Here is a 15217-nt window from a genome sequence, read left to right as displayed (position 1 = left end):
GGGTACTTCTGGCACCAGGTTTCCTAGAACCATACAAGGATAAGTAGGCATGGATGGATGGATGGATGGATGGATGGATGGATGGATGGAGATAGCTTCTTTTAGATGTGGATTCATGCATTGGGAACAAGGACACAATAATTTGTGGTGGGGGATATTAACTCAAAATCTTCTAACTCCAAAATCAACTGAAGTTTGCAGTTGTGCCATAATCTCTCTCTTTTCGAATAAAATATTGAGTTGTATTCCATGAAACTATTGTCATTGTTATCCAACAACCCTCTTACGTCTTCACAGAACGGCTGCATTAATCGTAGGGCTGTCCATGTTAGCTCTGGCGAATAATCTAAAAAGTCTAATGCCTTACATAACACAGATTGATCGCATTACCTATTTTGACCTACTTAGTTTGCAGAAGGTCTTGTACTGCAGTCAGCAATGCAGAGTCGCAAGAGTGAAAAGATGAGAGTCAAAGTGGTGTGCTCAGCGGCAAATATCGCTTTAAAATGTTGACATTTTGCCTCATGTTTTCCTGTCAGATAACTGTCAAATAAAGGCCACAAAGGCCCCCAAAAAACAACAAAGTACTGATGGAAATTGGGGTAAGACCTTGGTATACTACTAATAGCAACAACGCCTCATTCTTCCAGTTTATAGTTAACATTTTTAAATTACATTTGAAACAAAATGACTTCTTTTGAACCTTCCTGAATATAAAAATTGAGATGTTTGGCTTTAAACATATTCTTAAACAGTTTTTGAAAACTTACATTTCAAGCTGACAAAGTTAAGCGTCGTGATTAATCATATCATTAATCTGAATGAATTCTTTAATTGACTGACTACTAGTAAAAAGAAATTTAGCCTTTGAAATCAGGTTGTCTCTGAATGCTGTTATTTCATCTAGGAGTATCAGGTTAAGGAGGACTGAATACAGAAAGTACTCCACACTTTTCAGGGTTTTTTTTTGGGGGGGGGGAGGTGAGGTTAAATTTTTTTCGAAAACCATGTATCATTGTTCTTCCACATCACAAGTGCATCTACAGATTTATTCTGTACAAATCTGAATAAAATGAAATAAGGTTTGCGATCGTAATGTGCCAAAATATGTTAAGAAGGGTTATGAATCTTTGCAGGGCACCACAATGGAGATAAGTTTAACAAAAATGTCCCATTAAACCGCTATTGAGATATGTAGCAAAATTCAAAGGATGTCTTATAATGCTTATTACTCGTCTTGCTAACAGTTTGCTTTTTGCCCTTAAAACATTTTCTCATATTTTCACTCATTCCTTCAGATGATTTCTCAGCATCTATACTATATAGTTATTCTTACACTTGGATCATGATCTTATTACACTGAGTGAAATATTAGTGTTGGGTAGAAGTATAAATCGTGCAAGATCTGTTCATATATTTTGCGTGTAGCCATTCTGAGGGTATAATCTATCAGAGCAGAGTAGTAGAATAGGAAAAATTAAGTGTTCATTTAGCAGATTCCATTTTTAGGCTGACTTGTTGGCATGCTGGAGTAGGAATGAGCGATTTGGGTCACATGCAAATATCCTGTCTTTCACATTTTTACCATGTGTTAGTCCATCTGGAGCATACAGCAGAATAATAGGCACAAGCCCGTCTACCATGTACGTTTACTCCAAAAGCGGCAAACACATGTTCGGCAGCTAAAGGCATTGTAATGCCGCTTCAGTCAATGTTGAATTTTCATCTCTCTTTTTTTTTGGTCTTTATTTTAAAACTGTTTCAATCTGCGTGCTTAAGCTGAAAACCTACAAAAACTGGGGCTTACCACCTGTTGAGTTTGATGTAAAACACATAAACATAAAAAAAAAACTCAAGTTCTAAAATGACAGCAAGTGTCCCATTTCAGTTTGATTTAGTTACTTTTCCTTTTTCTCCGCCGTGACGAGAGCTGCAGGGACTGAGGTCGGAAAGCCTCGTGCTGCGGCAATAAATTAATTAAACACGACTCTGGGTCGTGATCACACATGTCACGTTGGATTTCGGCGTCGGAGTCCTCCCCGAGTGCCGGGTGCGGGGCCTTGTCTAATTATGGAAAAGTTGTCAAGGCGTCGGTGCTCCTGCTTGGTAGCCGCGCGTGGTACCCGCCTGAGAAACAACAGGCTGTCGGAAACCTGCGCCCACCAAAGGCCCGTCGGGCTGAAACCTGTGCCGCGCGCCCGCCCTCGCGTTGCGTCCGCGAGACAAGGGACGTCTCTCTGAATTATCCCCTGGATGATTCACAGGGAAGGCCGAGCAGTAGGAAGCTGCAGAGCAGAGGTGGTTTCTGGGTAAATGGTCCTTGTTCAGTCCACCACCAGCCAGGCCGAGCGCTGGAAATTTTGCTGAGGGAATAAAGTCTCTCCATGTTGCAGCTATGCTAAGCTAAAGCTAGAGCACAGTTTGAGGTCGTTCAGTTTGTTTCAGGGTTTATTCTGTCTTGCTTGGCATGTTTTAGAGTGGGATCAGAGCAGAAGTGCATGTTTAGGTTTTTTTATGACCTAAACATATAGCAAGAAAAACAAACTAAGCGAAGAGCAGTAAAGATCTCTACTAGCAGTCTGTATTACAGCAAATTTGAAGAAGCCTCTGACTGAAGTCACTATTTTTCAAGACAGTCTGATGAACAGGACGGTCAGGGATGTCCATAATTTTCTTGATTTTATGTGATCTTTCTTAAAGCTGAGTTAAATTGGAAGGAGAGCATAAGTGAAGATCTATTTTCATCTTTTGTTACTTTTTGTCAATTACATTTAGGACTGTACTTTGAGCCATTGTAGTCCATGGAATTTGGAGACCATGGGCGCATCAGAGGGACTGTGTGTCTCAGCTGGTCTGAAAACAAATTGGGAAGTTGAACCTTTGCCCAGGCTTACACATTTCTTAGAAGTACATTCATGAGACACAGCATAAGACAGATAATCTGTGAAAAAAAAGAGAAAAAAAATTGAGCTCCTCTGCCGTCTCCCAGTACTAACTACCAAAATACACAGCTTGGTCAGGAACAACTAATATCAGAGCCAGGAGGAGGGTTCTTTGCACTGTCAATCACCTTCGTGTGTGCGCTGCTCACAGCCTGCCACTTTCTACGCTACAGCTGGTTCCCACACAACAGAGCCTGCCATAAATGCTAAGGCTAGTTAGCAAAGCCACGGATCACAACGGACAAACGGCTTTCCTGTAGCACATTGAGCAGCATTGATTGACAGCACTAAGCCCCGCCTCCTGGCTCCAATTGGTTGTTTCTGACTGGAAGTGGTGGATTTTTGCAGAGGGCAAAGGTAGAACTGGGAGGAGCTTGATTTTTTGTTTTTTTACATGTTTCATACTTGATTGTCAAGACATGGTGACAGTTTTAATAAATGTGTAAAATCAATATTTATATTGTAACACGTACTGCAGCATTAAGAGATTTTATCGCAGGAATGTCCTGAATTTTGTTCCACCCATCAACATTGACTAGTTTACCCGAAAAATACATCCCCACAGTATGACACTGCCACCACCATGCTGCATTATAGGGATTTCAGTGACATTCTCTTCAATAATGTCCTTTAGCAAATATACGAGTTATGCACAAGTTTTTGTTGGCATGTAGAAATCCAGTAGAAACACAATGTTTGCAGATCAACGTGAAGAAAAATGAAAAAGTTTAACGAAGTCGATACTTTAGCGAACAATCCTGCCATGACTCTTCTTTCATCTTTATGTTTTGTTTATTTTAAAAAAAGAAGTTTGTCTCTGTAGATGGCAGAGAGCAGCAAAGTTAGTGAATGGAGTTTTTCATGAGAAACGGAGGCGAGGAGGAACACTGGCTCATCTTTTAATTGGGTTTTTGTGCCGATATCCATTCTGGTCGTGAGTACGTTGATTTGAAAAGGAGGCCGGGAAAAGTTGCACGCTGGCTGCATTCCTTTCATGTTTACTGGTAACACTTAGCGATCAATACGTTTCAACTTTCAGCCAGCCACCATCAGCTCTCACAAATGTGCTCTTTGTGCCTGAGAGGAAAGCAAAGAGAGCGGCGCACAGGTGCACAGAAAATCCTTGAGGCAGCCTGAGCCTCCGCTGTCCTGGCGGACAACAGAGGAGCCGCACGATTCCCGCCGCCGATGGTAGGTGGCTGGAACAAAACATTTACCTTCATCCAAATAGTTTCTTTTTTTTCTCTCTCTCTCTCTCTCTCTCTCTCTTTACTTGTCAAGGCTTGTGATTCTGGGTGTTTGTGTCAACAGTTTTATATGATTAACCTCGAGGTTTTTTTTCAAACAGAAAAATATTTTCTCTTTTCCCCACTTTTTGTTAAGTTTCTTGTTATATAAATATATACATATATTTTTTTTCGCAGTTCATACTTTCAGATCAGCATCCATACTATAAAGTCACTCTTACAATAATTAGAGCATAAAGTTACTACACTGACCGAAAGGATTGCATACAAAAAAATTACAGCCAAAATCAACACTAAAGTGTAGCTCTGAAATATATTTAAATCGTGTAAAAAGTGTTGATTTATGTTGCGCACACATTATTAGAAACTAGGGCTGCAAGAAACAATTTTCTTAGTAATTGATTATTGTTATGATTAACTGATTAATCATAAAAAAAAACCTGACAGTTCACCTGACACAATATTAGAAATACATCAAAAGATGCAAACAAATAAATTATCTTTTTACATAAGAAAATAAATGTTTTATTGCCAAAAATGCACAGCATTCCTTTAGTGAGGTGACACTAAAACTATGAAACTTTTGGAGATTTGGGTGAAACATGTTTGTTTTTATCTCAAATGCAAAACGTATGTTAATTTTGTACACTTTTAGTTTAATTATATCTTTTTTTTTCTTTTAGTGAAAAGGCATCTTTTGAGTCTGTATACATTCCACTTGTCGATTAACCTATTACTAAACGAATCGTCGATTATTTCAATAATTGATTCGTGACGATTAATCTGATTAATTGTTGAAGCCAGCACCTTACTGGCTCTCCATGACATGGATACTGTGTCAGAAACAGTTGAGATTTTACTTCACTTTGGTACGACAACGTTTCTCAGTTGCTCTATTACGATTGAATGTCTGGAGGATGGAGCCGGTCATCAACAGTATTTAGGCTGTGGCGTTTAGATGAGGCTTCAGACTTCACCAAGACTGTACCCAGGAAGCACACATAACACAGCTTCCTGTAAGAGTAACCGTTAATGCTGGATATTAAATTAGTAAAGACAGCAAAACATGCACATCTGTAACATCAGTTCATGATTACATAAAAACTGTCACAGGAGTAAAGAGCAGCAATTATTAAAATGTTGATATACTCCTATGTGTAACATTTAGGTGATCATTTACCATCTGCATAATCCAATAAGTCTCATTAGTTCAGGTTATCAGTGTCGTCTACAGGGTTTGTTTGCTCTATAAAACTCACTGGTAAAAAGAAACATTAATCTTAAGAGAAAAAGCAGTCTTTAATAAACTTGATTTGAATACAGCATGTTCTGTATTTAATACATGTTACTGCATCTATGTGGTTCTAACCTCAGACGCATCAAACAGCGAGGGAAGCTGAGAGCGTCTCAAATACCGTGTTAGTGCGCCCTCTGCTGGCCATTTGCAAAACCGTAGAGCGCACATTCACTTGAGAGCAGTAACTGAGTTGTTAGTGTTTAACGACTTTCACAGCATCAGTAAGATTAAAAGGTTAAGCTAACCTGAATAATAAGAACAGAGAAGGAAAGAAAACTATTCTGGTTTCATAGTTTGGCGGAGATAGAGAGGGAAGAGAGAAATGTCACACGGGAGAGGACAGGGAGGACGGCTAGACACAGCCACACTAGCAAATATCCCCTGAGGGTTTGGTGGGGGGAGCTTTACTGATTAGCACTAATCAAAACGTCCAAGTAAGGTGCCATTTAATGAAACTGCAAACAAGGTCAGAGGGGTGTAAGGTTACAGATGCCAGTCACAGAGTCTGTCTGTGACCTCCGAGGTGTCAAAGGCCTGCAGGGCCTGCAGGGCGGGGCCAAAATGTGTCAGGCAGAAAGCTTAAAGTTAGCTCAAAAACATGCAGGCAGTGCCAAACCAGCATCAACATCCTGCTTCTCCTAAAGAAAAGTAGACAGAAATAAATGAGAAAACTCATCACCGTATTTGAATGACTGCAACTGTGACAAATTAATAAAGCAGGATGAGAATGTTAGAAGGAGAGGGAGTGTGATCTGCTATAATTGTTGTGATGAAAGGTGGAACGAGTTGTAAACATCAGACTTAATCTTTTTGAGTGGTATTAAATATAAAAGCTGAAATATTTAGCAGGAGACTTGGAATATTTCATATGTATTGTTATATTTTCTTTTAGGGATGTTCTACTAAATCTGCCCCCGATTTTCATTCACTGGGTGCAAAACACCAAGAATAACTTTTTTTTTCTAGAGGTACACTTACAAAACTACCTACATAGCATATAAGTAGATTTTAATCAATCAATATGAGCAGAAATTGTCAGTGCAGTAGCTTAAAGACTGTAAACTTATTTTTTAGGACAGTTTTACTCATTTTGTTGGTTCTGCCATGTTAACAAAACAAATCAAAATCTAAAACTCGCATATAGTTAAATATTAAAATTGTTGCAAAAATGTATTGTATCTATTTCAATAAGCTGGCATTATGACAATTTCCCTGGCAACCACAGCCAGGATGCCGTTCACTGAGAATGACTAGCTTAGCTAGATTAAGCTTGCTAGCCAGCATTAGCGCTGGAGCTAAACTAGCTGCAGCCGGATACAACCTAGCACAGAAACTTGTTTAAAAACAATTGTTAACTGCTATGAGGTTGATTCATTCATTCCTCAACTTAAACATTTTTAATGCCTAATATTTAATGTAGTAATAAACCAATTAACTACTTAGGCCAACAGCAACAACAGCGAAAAGTTACATATCTCTGAAAATATGAACACAAAATGTGAGTTTCTAAGCTGTGCAAATACACTTAAATCTGGTGACAGTATTTCTGATAAACACTGGCAAAGGATCAAAACCGTCTGCAGCCTGCACACTTAAACTGGCCCCTGCTGACATTGAGACATATTGATCGTGAGGACAGAACTGGGGTTGCCTGAGGCCAAAATGGGGGATTTAGTGGCTGAGCAAACGAAAGAAATTGGGAGGACCAAACGGCTCAGAGCATCGCCTGAGGTGGGACGCCAAGCACTGGATGCTGGCTGGTCTGTTTGCTTATTGGGAGCACTGGCTTCAGACGAGCCTGGGCAGTGGGCCAGCCGAGGCCTCTGGTAGCCCACAGACTGTTTGACTAGTTATTGATCGATTAAATAATGTCACTCCCCCCTCTCTCCACAGTTTAACCCACATCACACCATATACGGCAGGATCACAAAACGGTTCAGTTCACCTGCTGCATTTGTTTGTCTTTCATTCTGCTCATATTTTTGTGCTTTTCTATGGTTTAATTTACTTTATTATTAAAGCTGAGAAGAGAATATTAGTTTTGGTAAAATTACTAAACACAGTTACATGAAGTCACATGTGGAGTGTCTCAGTTTTGACAATCCATATGTCACAATGACATCAACTGACCACTGGAGGGAGCCAAAACATCATCCACACGTTTGAGACGAACAGGGAAAATACGGGATTTTCCTATGATTTCTTCAGCCAGAAGAAATCATGAACGTTATAGAACTTTTAACCTTTATAACTCTGGGAGCATTAGACTGACCAGACAACGTTTAATCAAAAACTTTTTTTATTTTATTTGGCAAAGTGTCTTTAACTATTACAGTACAATTAAAAAGTTAAACCATAAAATAACATCCCCCTCTATGTAAAACAAAGTGGCGACAGCAACTGGTGCAATATTTCATAATGCAAACCAATAGTGCTTGAGTTGTCTTTGGTGAATTTAAAGTACATTAATATAATCAAAAGGAAAGTTATGCATACATCTTTTACATCCCAACTCCCGATCCTTGGATAACATTGCACCTCAGTAGTAATGATCCCTTTTAAGGGCTTTTTTTTTTTTGGTTTCTGTGTACAGATCATCAAAGTTTACACGACTGCACAGCTACGCAGTCCTCTGGCCACTGGTACGAGTCAACGGCGAAGTCGTCGTAGTCTGTGCTGTAGCAGATCGAGCGAACGTGCGCTTCTTTGTCGGACGGCTCGGGGCGAAGAGCGGCCATTTTGTGGCAGTAAGCGTAATCCATGATCTGTAAACAGAAAATTTTTGGGGAGGGGTGGAATTATACTTCTCGCTGTGTTCGCATGTTGACGTGGCAGGCTGGATTTAACTTTGTCTCACCTTAGCAGCCAGTTTAAGAGAAACCTCCCTGATGGAGCAGAGAGGAGGATAGAGTCTTCCCTCGGCGAGATCCTTCTCAGTCACCTGGTCAGCAAGGGCCTGCAAAAAACCGCTTAAGTCAGCGTAAAGAAGCTAATCGGGCTGCTAGGAGGAATTGCTTTTATTTTAAGATTTTTCAGAACCTTTATAAACATTTATGGGAAGAAAAAAAAAGAAATAGGCATCTTATCTCATAATTACGAGATTCAGATCTTGTAATTACAAGAGAAGAGCTTGTAATTAGGAGACAACTGGAGAGGTGCCATTTAAAGACACAGAATGACTGGTAGTCTGTCGCTCTCATGGTCAGGGACTCCCACGGAGAACCGTCGCTTTAATTAGGGATTGATTTTCATTTTCCGAGAATGAGAATGTACATTACCCACCGATGCTCGATAATAAACTGTTTGTGGAATGGCTTTATTCTTTCAGCATTGTAACGTAGTCTAAAGTATCGACTTTAGAATGTAATAAAACCAAATTATGCGACAACTGACAAAAAATGTAAGCAAAAAAATATCCTTGAACACATTTTGTAATACTTTCTCCTGCAGTATGTAATAATGTTATTATATTTTGAACCGATTATTAAAAATGCAGCCTTTGCCATTTTAAAAACATTGATGGTTTAATAATATGGCCCATCAGATGATATGAGCCATAGTTTGTGTTCGTCTTGATCAATATGCTTCTAAGAATAATCACAATTTAGATTATGCATTTTAAACTTTGATCAATAAATACCAAACTTTTAGTTGCTGTGACACTCAGACTCTTAAACTCACATGTCATTCAAGCCAAAACAATCAAAACGGTTCGGTTTTTTTACGAGATCTTATTTCATCTCGTAGTGACGAGATACGATACCTGTTTTTTATTTATACATTTTTTTGGTGAATGCAAAATAAATTACATCTAGTATAATTGCAGGATTTTTAAGCTAGAATAATGTAAATGAGATGATTTGTCTTATTATGTAATGCCGCAGTGGATTATGTAGCAATGTAATGAAATAAGGAGTTTAAATGTAGCGAAACATCATTAAAGCCACGTTACGCAATAACACACACAAAATGTAATAAAATCCTTGGATGTATTTTAAGGTAGAGGGTTATGAAGATGAGTCTGAAAAGCCACCTAAAAGACCAAAACTTCTGTGTTTACTGACCAAAGTTTCAATTTAAATCTACAACATGATCGTTATTAGAAGTGTAATTAACAGGATGAACACAGTTTATGATTGTTTATTCCTCCATTCCATCATCACTTCTAAAAACATGAACTACCTCCTCATTTTGTACTAACTGCTGCAAAATGTAATGTTATTACATAATAGGCAGAAAGAAGGAAAAAAAATGCATTCAAAGAATTTTACGACATTTTGCGTCTATTATCACATCAAGCTGTTTTTAACAATCTTTCATTACATTTTGAAGTCTGATTTATTACGTTGTTACATAATGCGGCATAATAACCCAGCCCATCTCTAAATCCTCAGTGTAAGCTTTCATCATTCAATTCAATTTTTACAACCGTTTGTGCATCACCTCTGCAGCAGTCAGGAAGACATCCTCTGTGATGTGTCGCAAGGCACACGCGGTGACGGCCAGGCCCACGCCGGGGAAGATGTAGGCGTTGTTGCCCTGACCAGGATGGAACGTCCTCCCATCAGGCAGGGTGACGGCGTCAAACGGACTGCCACTGGCGAAGATGCCACGCCCCTGCAGCGAGACAGAGTTCAATATAATGCAAGTTAACCTCAGCATAGACATGCATAAACCACTATATATATAAAATGTGGCTAAACTAAGCTTTATAGTTAGTCATAATAATTAGCTACCCCAATGAAATCATACTCAAGATTATCATGGAATTAAAACCATAATTAAAAGAAAAGTCATACCTGTGCTTTACCTGTGCTAAATTTCATAATAATTTTGTCTTTGTTTTTAAAATAATAGTTACACAATGTTTTACATAGCCATCCATTCACACAGCAGTATGTTGACTCTTTGTGGCAGACAAAATAATAACAATTACAGCGTTAACCACAATGCAGCACTGCGTACCTCTGTGAATGTGTAGCATTCCTCAGCAGTACACTCGGCTTTGCTTGTTGGATTGCTAAGGGCGAAGATGATTGGTCGTTCATTGAAGGAAGCCATGTCCCTGATGATCCGCTCAGAGAAAGCTCCGGCAACAGCAGCAACACCTGGGATGTGAGAGCACTGAAGGTCAGTGGGATCCTCGGTACTGAAGCGTGTCTGGAAACGATCTGCTGATGTCTGACAACATGAACAAAAGTGTTGCTCACCAATGATAGCTGTGGGTTTCAGATCCCTGACCACATCCTCCAGGTTTTTCATCTGAGGATGCTCATGGGCGAATCGCTCCTTCTCATGGGTCAGGTTGTCCCGGCCCTAAGGATGCAGAGTGAGGGGATCAAGTTTAAAAATATTAAAGAAAGAAACAAACATATAAAAAAAACAAAAAAACAAAACAAAAAAAAAACAAACAAATGAAACAATCATTGGAAAAATATGATTAACCTGCATCTTTTCTAAAATTGGTCACAAGCCTACTATGTTGGTTTGAAATACACAAAATAACCTGAATATCTTTCCTGAATATTTGAACAGACAAAATCTTCCAGGGCAGGTAAAGTAACTTTTATAGTTCCCTAACCCATAGTGCCACAAGGTTTTCTCAACTCTACCAAATACTTTTAATCATTCATCCATTCCAAGGTAAAGCTCAAAGTGAAAACCAAAATTCAAAATTTTGCTCTTTAAAACTCCAAAGTTACATTTCTTAAAGGGGCAGTATTATGTAACAATCCTCTTTTTTTTAGCTTTACATCATGTTATAGTGTTATTCTCCCATTAAAAACATACCTGCAGTGTTGCCTTGATTCTTTCATGTATATTTGAGACACTCTTTGATCTCCCGTGGCAACCAATCAGCTGTGAAAAACGCCTGTGTGAACCTAGTCCTGCCTTCGAGACAAAGCTCCTCCTTAGAGCTGCAGCTTCCAAGCTTGGTAGCTTCTGCCTCACAGAGCAGCCCTTCCCCATGTCTCCCCCACTCAGCTCCTTCAGACTAGCCAGCAGCAATTAGCAAACACCTGGTGAAACTGCTGAGCTCATTATAGGAGCTACTTCTCAGTGAAATGCTGGTAAAGGGTTAATAGAGGAGCCATGTTGTGATAACTTCCTGAAGGTTAAGATTCAGAAAGAGCAGGCGCTTTTAAAGAGACAGAGTCCCAATTTAAAGGCATTGAATTACAAAGTAAAATTTATTTTAAGTAATATTTAATATATTTTAACAGTTTATTGATTGTGCTATAAAAACACATAAAACTGCCCCATTAACGTTTTCTCACAGTACGAGCTTTGCATCGGTCACTGCTGTGAGAAAATAAATTGCACCTTCCAACCCAAGTGGATTTTCTTAAGCTAAAATGTGAAGGTAACAAAACTCTCCAGTGCAACATAAACCGAGGACCACAAGGCTTCTAACTGAATATTAATATGTGAAGACTTTGGATTGGAAATACATGGGGTCTCTGGCCTCAAAAACAATTAGCTAAGGCAAATCGTTGCAAATACCTGCATTCTGTTCGGTTTAGTTGGTGTGTGTTTGGGTGCGTGTGTGTTTTCAGTCCCACTAAGACACCTTGACGATGAGTCCCTTTGAGTCAACCATCCAGATTTTTTTCAAGCTTTCTTCTTTGCCGAGTCCCTCCTTCTCCATCGCCATGGAGATGAGCTCGGCAATTCCCATCGCTGCCTGGAAACAGCAGAGAAGGAAGGGGAGAGAAAAGGACAAGAGGAAAAAACAAAAAAGCAAAAACAAAAAAACTGAAAGTTCTGGTTTCAAAACGCCTGACACTGCACCTCATTGGTCACATTAAATACTAGACCATGATTTATTTTATTTTATTTTATTTTTTTACGGCTGATGCACGAACCTCTCCGGCCCCTTGGAACACAATGGTGTGGTTGCTCATTTTGCTTTTGGTGATGCGGAGGGCGGCGAGGAGTCCGGCTACTGCTACAGCTGCTGTTCCTGAAGAAAGAGACCGGAGTCAATTAAACTTTTCTAACACTGAACTCAGAGTTTATAACATTAATGTTACTGTTTATATGTTCAAAGACTGAGTTTTGAATGGATTTGAAAGAAATAAAAAAACAACAGATTAGAACTGCCGTTAGTTTTAGGGTGAATACTGTACATGTAAAAGAAAGGTCTGTCTTTTTGTCCTGAGCTAAAACCCTTCAAAGAAACGACTGTCGTTCAACACTGAAGACTCGGCTCCTCATTAGGCTTATTAATGACATGAAGAACAACAAAATGTTCCACACTCTGACATTTTATTGGGTCACTGTTGACTTTATTGTTCTGCGGCGTCTCAGCCTTTCCGTTCAGAACAAACTGAAGTTTTTTTTGCCATGGTCCACCACGGCTCTTGGTCCATCAGTGGCGTTACAGTGTAGAGATTGTGATAATTGATTTATGTGTGGAAATGTTGTCTAGTGACTTGCAGGAACTCGAGGGAGAAGGTTTCCAGATTTGTGTCTTTTTACAGATTTATAAACTAAACTTTCACTTAACTCCTGAAGAGTTTTGTCCGTCAGGGACAGGGTCGCAACTACATATTATTCAGGTGGATGTGAAAACATAAATCGGCCCCCCCTCACGCTCCCGAAGGAAGGTACGTCACGGTGAAGGAGCGTAGAAATCTTACGCTCGCTCTACTACCACCCCCCCCTTCGAGACGAAGAAACGTAAAAGGTAAAACTCGCTATATGTGCGCGAGGTGAAGGAACGTAAAGGCGCGCTGAAGTGTATGCGAAGGCATCATCGGCCCGCCCCCCCCTCCAGGCGGGGTCTTGACGCCCCCTCTGGTGCAGCGCATGCATGCGCTGCATGCCCACTTTTTGCACCACTGCTCAGGGATACCAGTTTATGCCCAAAACTGAACTTCCTGTCTTGAGCTTTTCGTTCAGTGTTTCCATGTAATGTTCTTTCATTGTGATGCCATCTATTTGGTGGAGTGCACCATGTCCACCTACAGTAAAACACCCCCACAACCTGATGGTGCCACTGTATTTCACAGTTGGATGAAGGTTCAGAAGATCATTATGCCAAAAGAGTTGTATAACTTAAAAATGGTCTCAAAACTGCAATATTATCGTTTATCTCGATAACTTCTCATGACAATTTATCGTCCAGCAAAATTTGTTATTGTGACAGGCACATAACAAAGTAAACTTTGTATATGTGGACTTAAGTTTGAAGGAAGCATTGAAGCACTTTCTAAAATTCTGTCCATCAATATTCTGGCGATAATTGAATATAAATAATTTTGGTTGTCCTGACTGATGTAAAACAAGAACAGATGAGTTTGATTCAATGTGAAATAGTAGGAAAAAACTATACATGTAAAAGTCTTGTTTCAAATGTATTATCTGTGCTAAAAAAAAAACATCTTTCTTTTCTTTTCCTCGTCCTTCTCATCGATCTTTTCTGCTGCTTTAACCTCACTTTTCTCTTCATTCATCATTTTAAACCAAAACTCTTGATACTCTGTTGGTGTAAGGTGAACGGTTTCCCCGGTTACCTTGGATGTCATCGTTGAATGTGCAGTATTTGTTGCGGTACTTGCTCAGCAGTCTGAAAGCGTTGATGTTTGCAAAGTCCTCAAACTGAATCAGACAGTCCATGCCGTACCTGCAAGCAGAAGACATGCATTTCATTCGTGGCTAAACTGCCACGCCGTAAAGTACGCAGTGGGAGAAAACAGACAAGGCATAACTCTGTCAGAGGGAGGAGCTGCTGCTCAACGCAGCACAGCAACACGAGCAATCAAGAGGAACTGTTAACGTTTTGCTGTTAATTGAAAATTAGGCTTTTTGGAGAGAAATGCAATAGAACTTTTTCCACCTCAGCGCCCCCATGTGATTTTAGAACATCACAGAAGGAGTTTTAATGAGGGAGCTCAAGTAAACCAGCAGTGTTCGCTTTTACAAGTTGCTGCTTAGACCACCTGTGCTACCCAGACAACACCTATAAGCTTCTCAAAAAATACCCCATCTTTTAACAAAACATAAGCCCAGCACTACAACTCTGTGAGTTAGATTCAGTAGTGACAGAGGGGAAGGCTTCCCAGGTTTCCAAGGCTTCCAGCAGATGCTGAGGAGTTTACTGGAGGTTTGCAGTTCACAAGCAGCATCTGGACCTGTGACAAAGAAGTTTCTCCTCCGTTAAAACGGGAAACAAAATGATTCTCTTCTTTGTCTCATGTCATTCTCTACATCCTTTAGCCTTTTCTGTAATATTAAACATCGTCATCCTCCTAAAATAATGACCTAGGTCTGCTGAAAGTATTTCAACAACAACAACAAAAAAAAAAAACAAAAAAAAACTTAACAAAAAATGACTTGGGCTGTTATTTTACGAGGATGACAATATACAATATCACTTTTAAGGGAAAATACTGTGTTAATAGTGAGAATTTTAATGTCTGTGCAAATTTTTTTTCTGCCTCATAATGACAAACAGCTCAACAGTATCAACAGACTGCGATTTTTCCTTAAAAAGGTAAACAAGCCTCATTGTATTGGCAGGAAACTAACACTGCACATCTCCTTGAACACGTTGCCTCCATGGTCAAACACAGTAGTGGCCGGGTCAGAGTGTGGGGGAAAGGTTTCTGTTTTGCGCAGAAGTTTAGGGAGAAATTCTGCTCTGAACTCGGCACATTCAAAACGAGGCTGTGGAAAGAAAACAGGAGAAGGTTCGTCTGAACTGGAAATTTAAGACAACACAGCTT

The 15217-nt window shown here is 39.6% G+C and overlaps 1 protein-coding gene across 1 annotated transcript in view; it reads right to left on the bottom strand.

Moving 5' to 3' along the window:
* Positions 1-8052: 8052 nt before the first annotated feature.
* The window catches only part of me1 (malic enzyme 1, NADP(+)-dependent, cytosolic), an 89460-nt gene continuing 82295 nt past the window's right edge, over positions 8053-15217 (bottom strand). Inside the window, exons 7-14 of the mRNA XM_015017529.1 lie at positions 14006-14115; positions 12353-12450; positions 12058-12171; positions 10697-10802; positions 10452-10594; positions 9930-10103; positions 8344-8442; positions 8053-8251 (exon numbers count right to left, since the gene is read on the bottom strand). Of these exons, the coding sequence (XP_014873015.1) occupies positions 8084-8251; positions 8344-8442; positions 9930-10103; positions 10452-10594; positions 10697-10802; positions 12058-12171; positions 12353-12450; positions 14006-14115 (1012 nt within the window). The 3' untranslated portion in view covers positions 8053-8083. The remainder of the gene's footprint in view (positions 8252-8343; positions 8443-9929; positions 10104-10451; positions 10595-10696; positions 10803-12057; positions 12172-12352; positions 12451-14005; positions 14116-15217) is intronic.

The sequence above is a fragment of the Poecilia latipinna genome, unplaced genomic scaffold, assembly GCF_001443285.1.
Source record: "Poecilia latipinna isolate Pla-1442-1.1 unplaced genomic scaffold, P_latipinna-1.0 Scaffold76, whole genome shotgun sequence".
NCBI lineage: Eukaryota > Metazoa > Chordata > Actinopteri > Cyprinodontiformes > Poeciliidae > Poecilia > Poecilia latipinna.
This window is presented reverse-complemented; position numbering and strand designations above follow the sequence as displayed.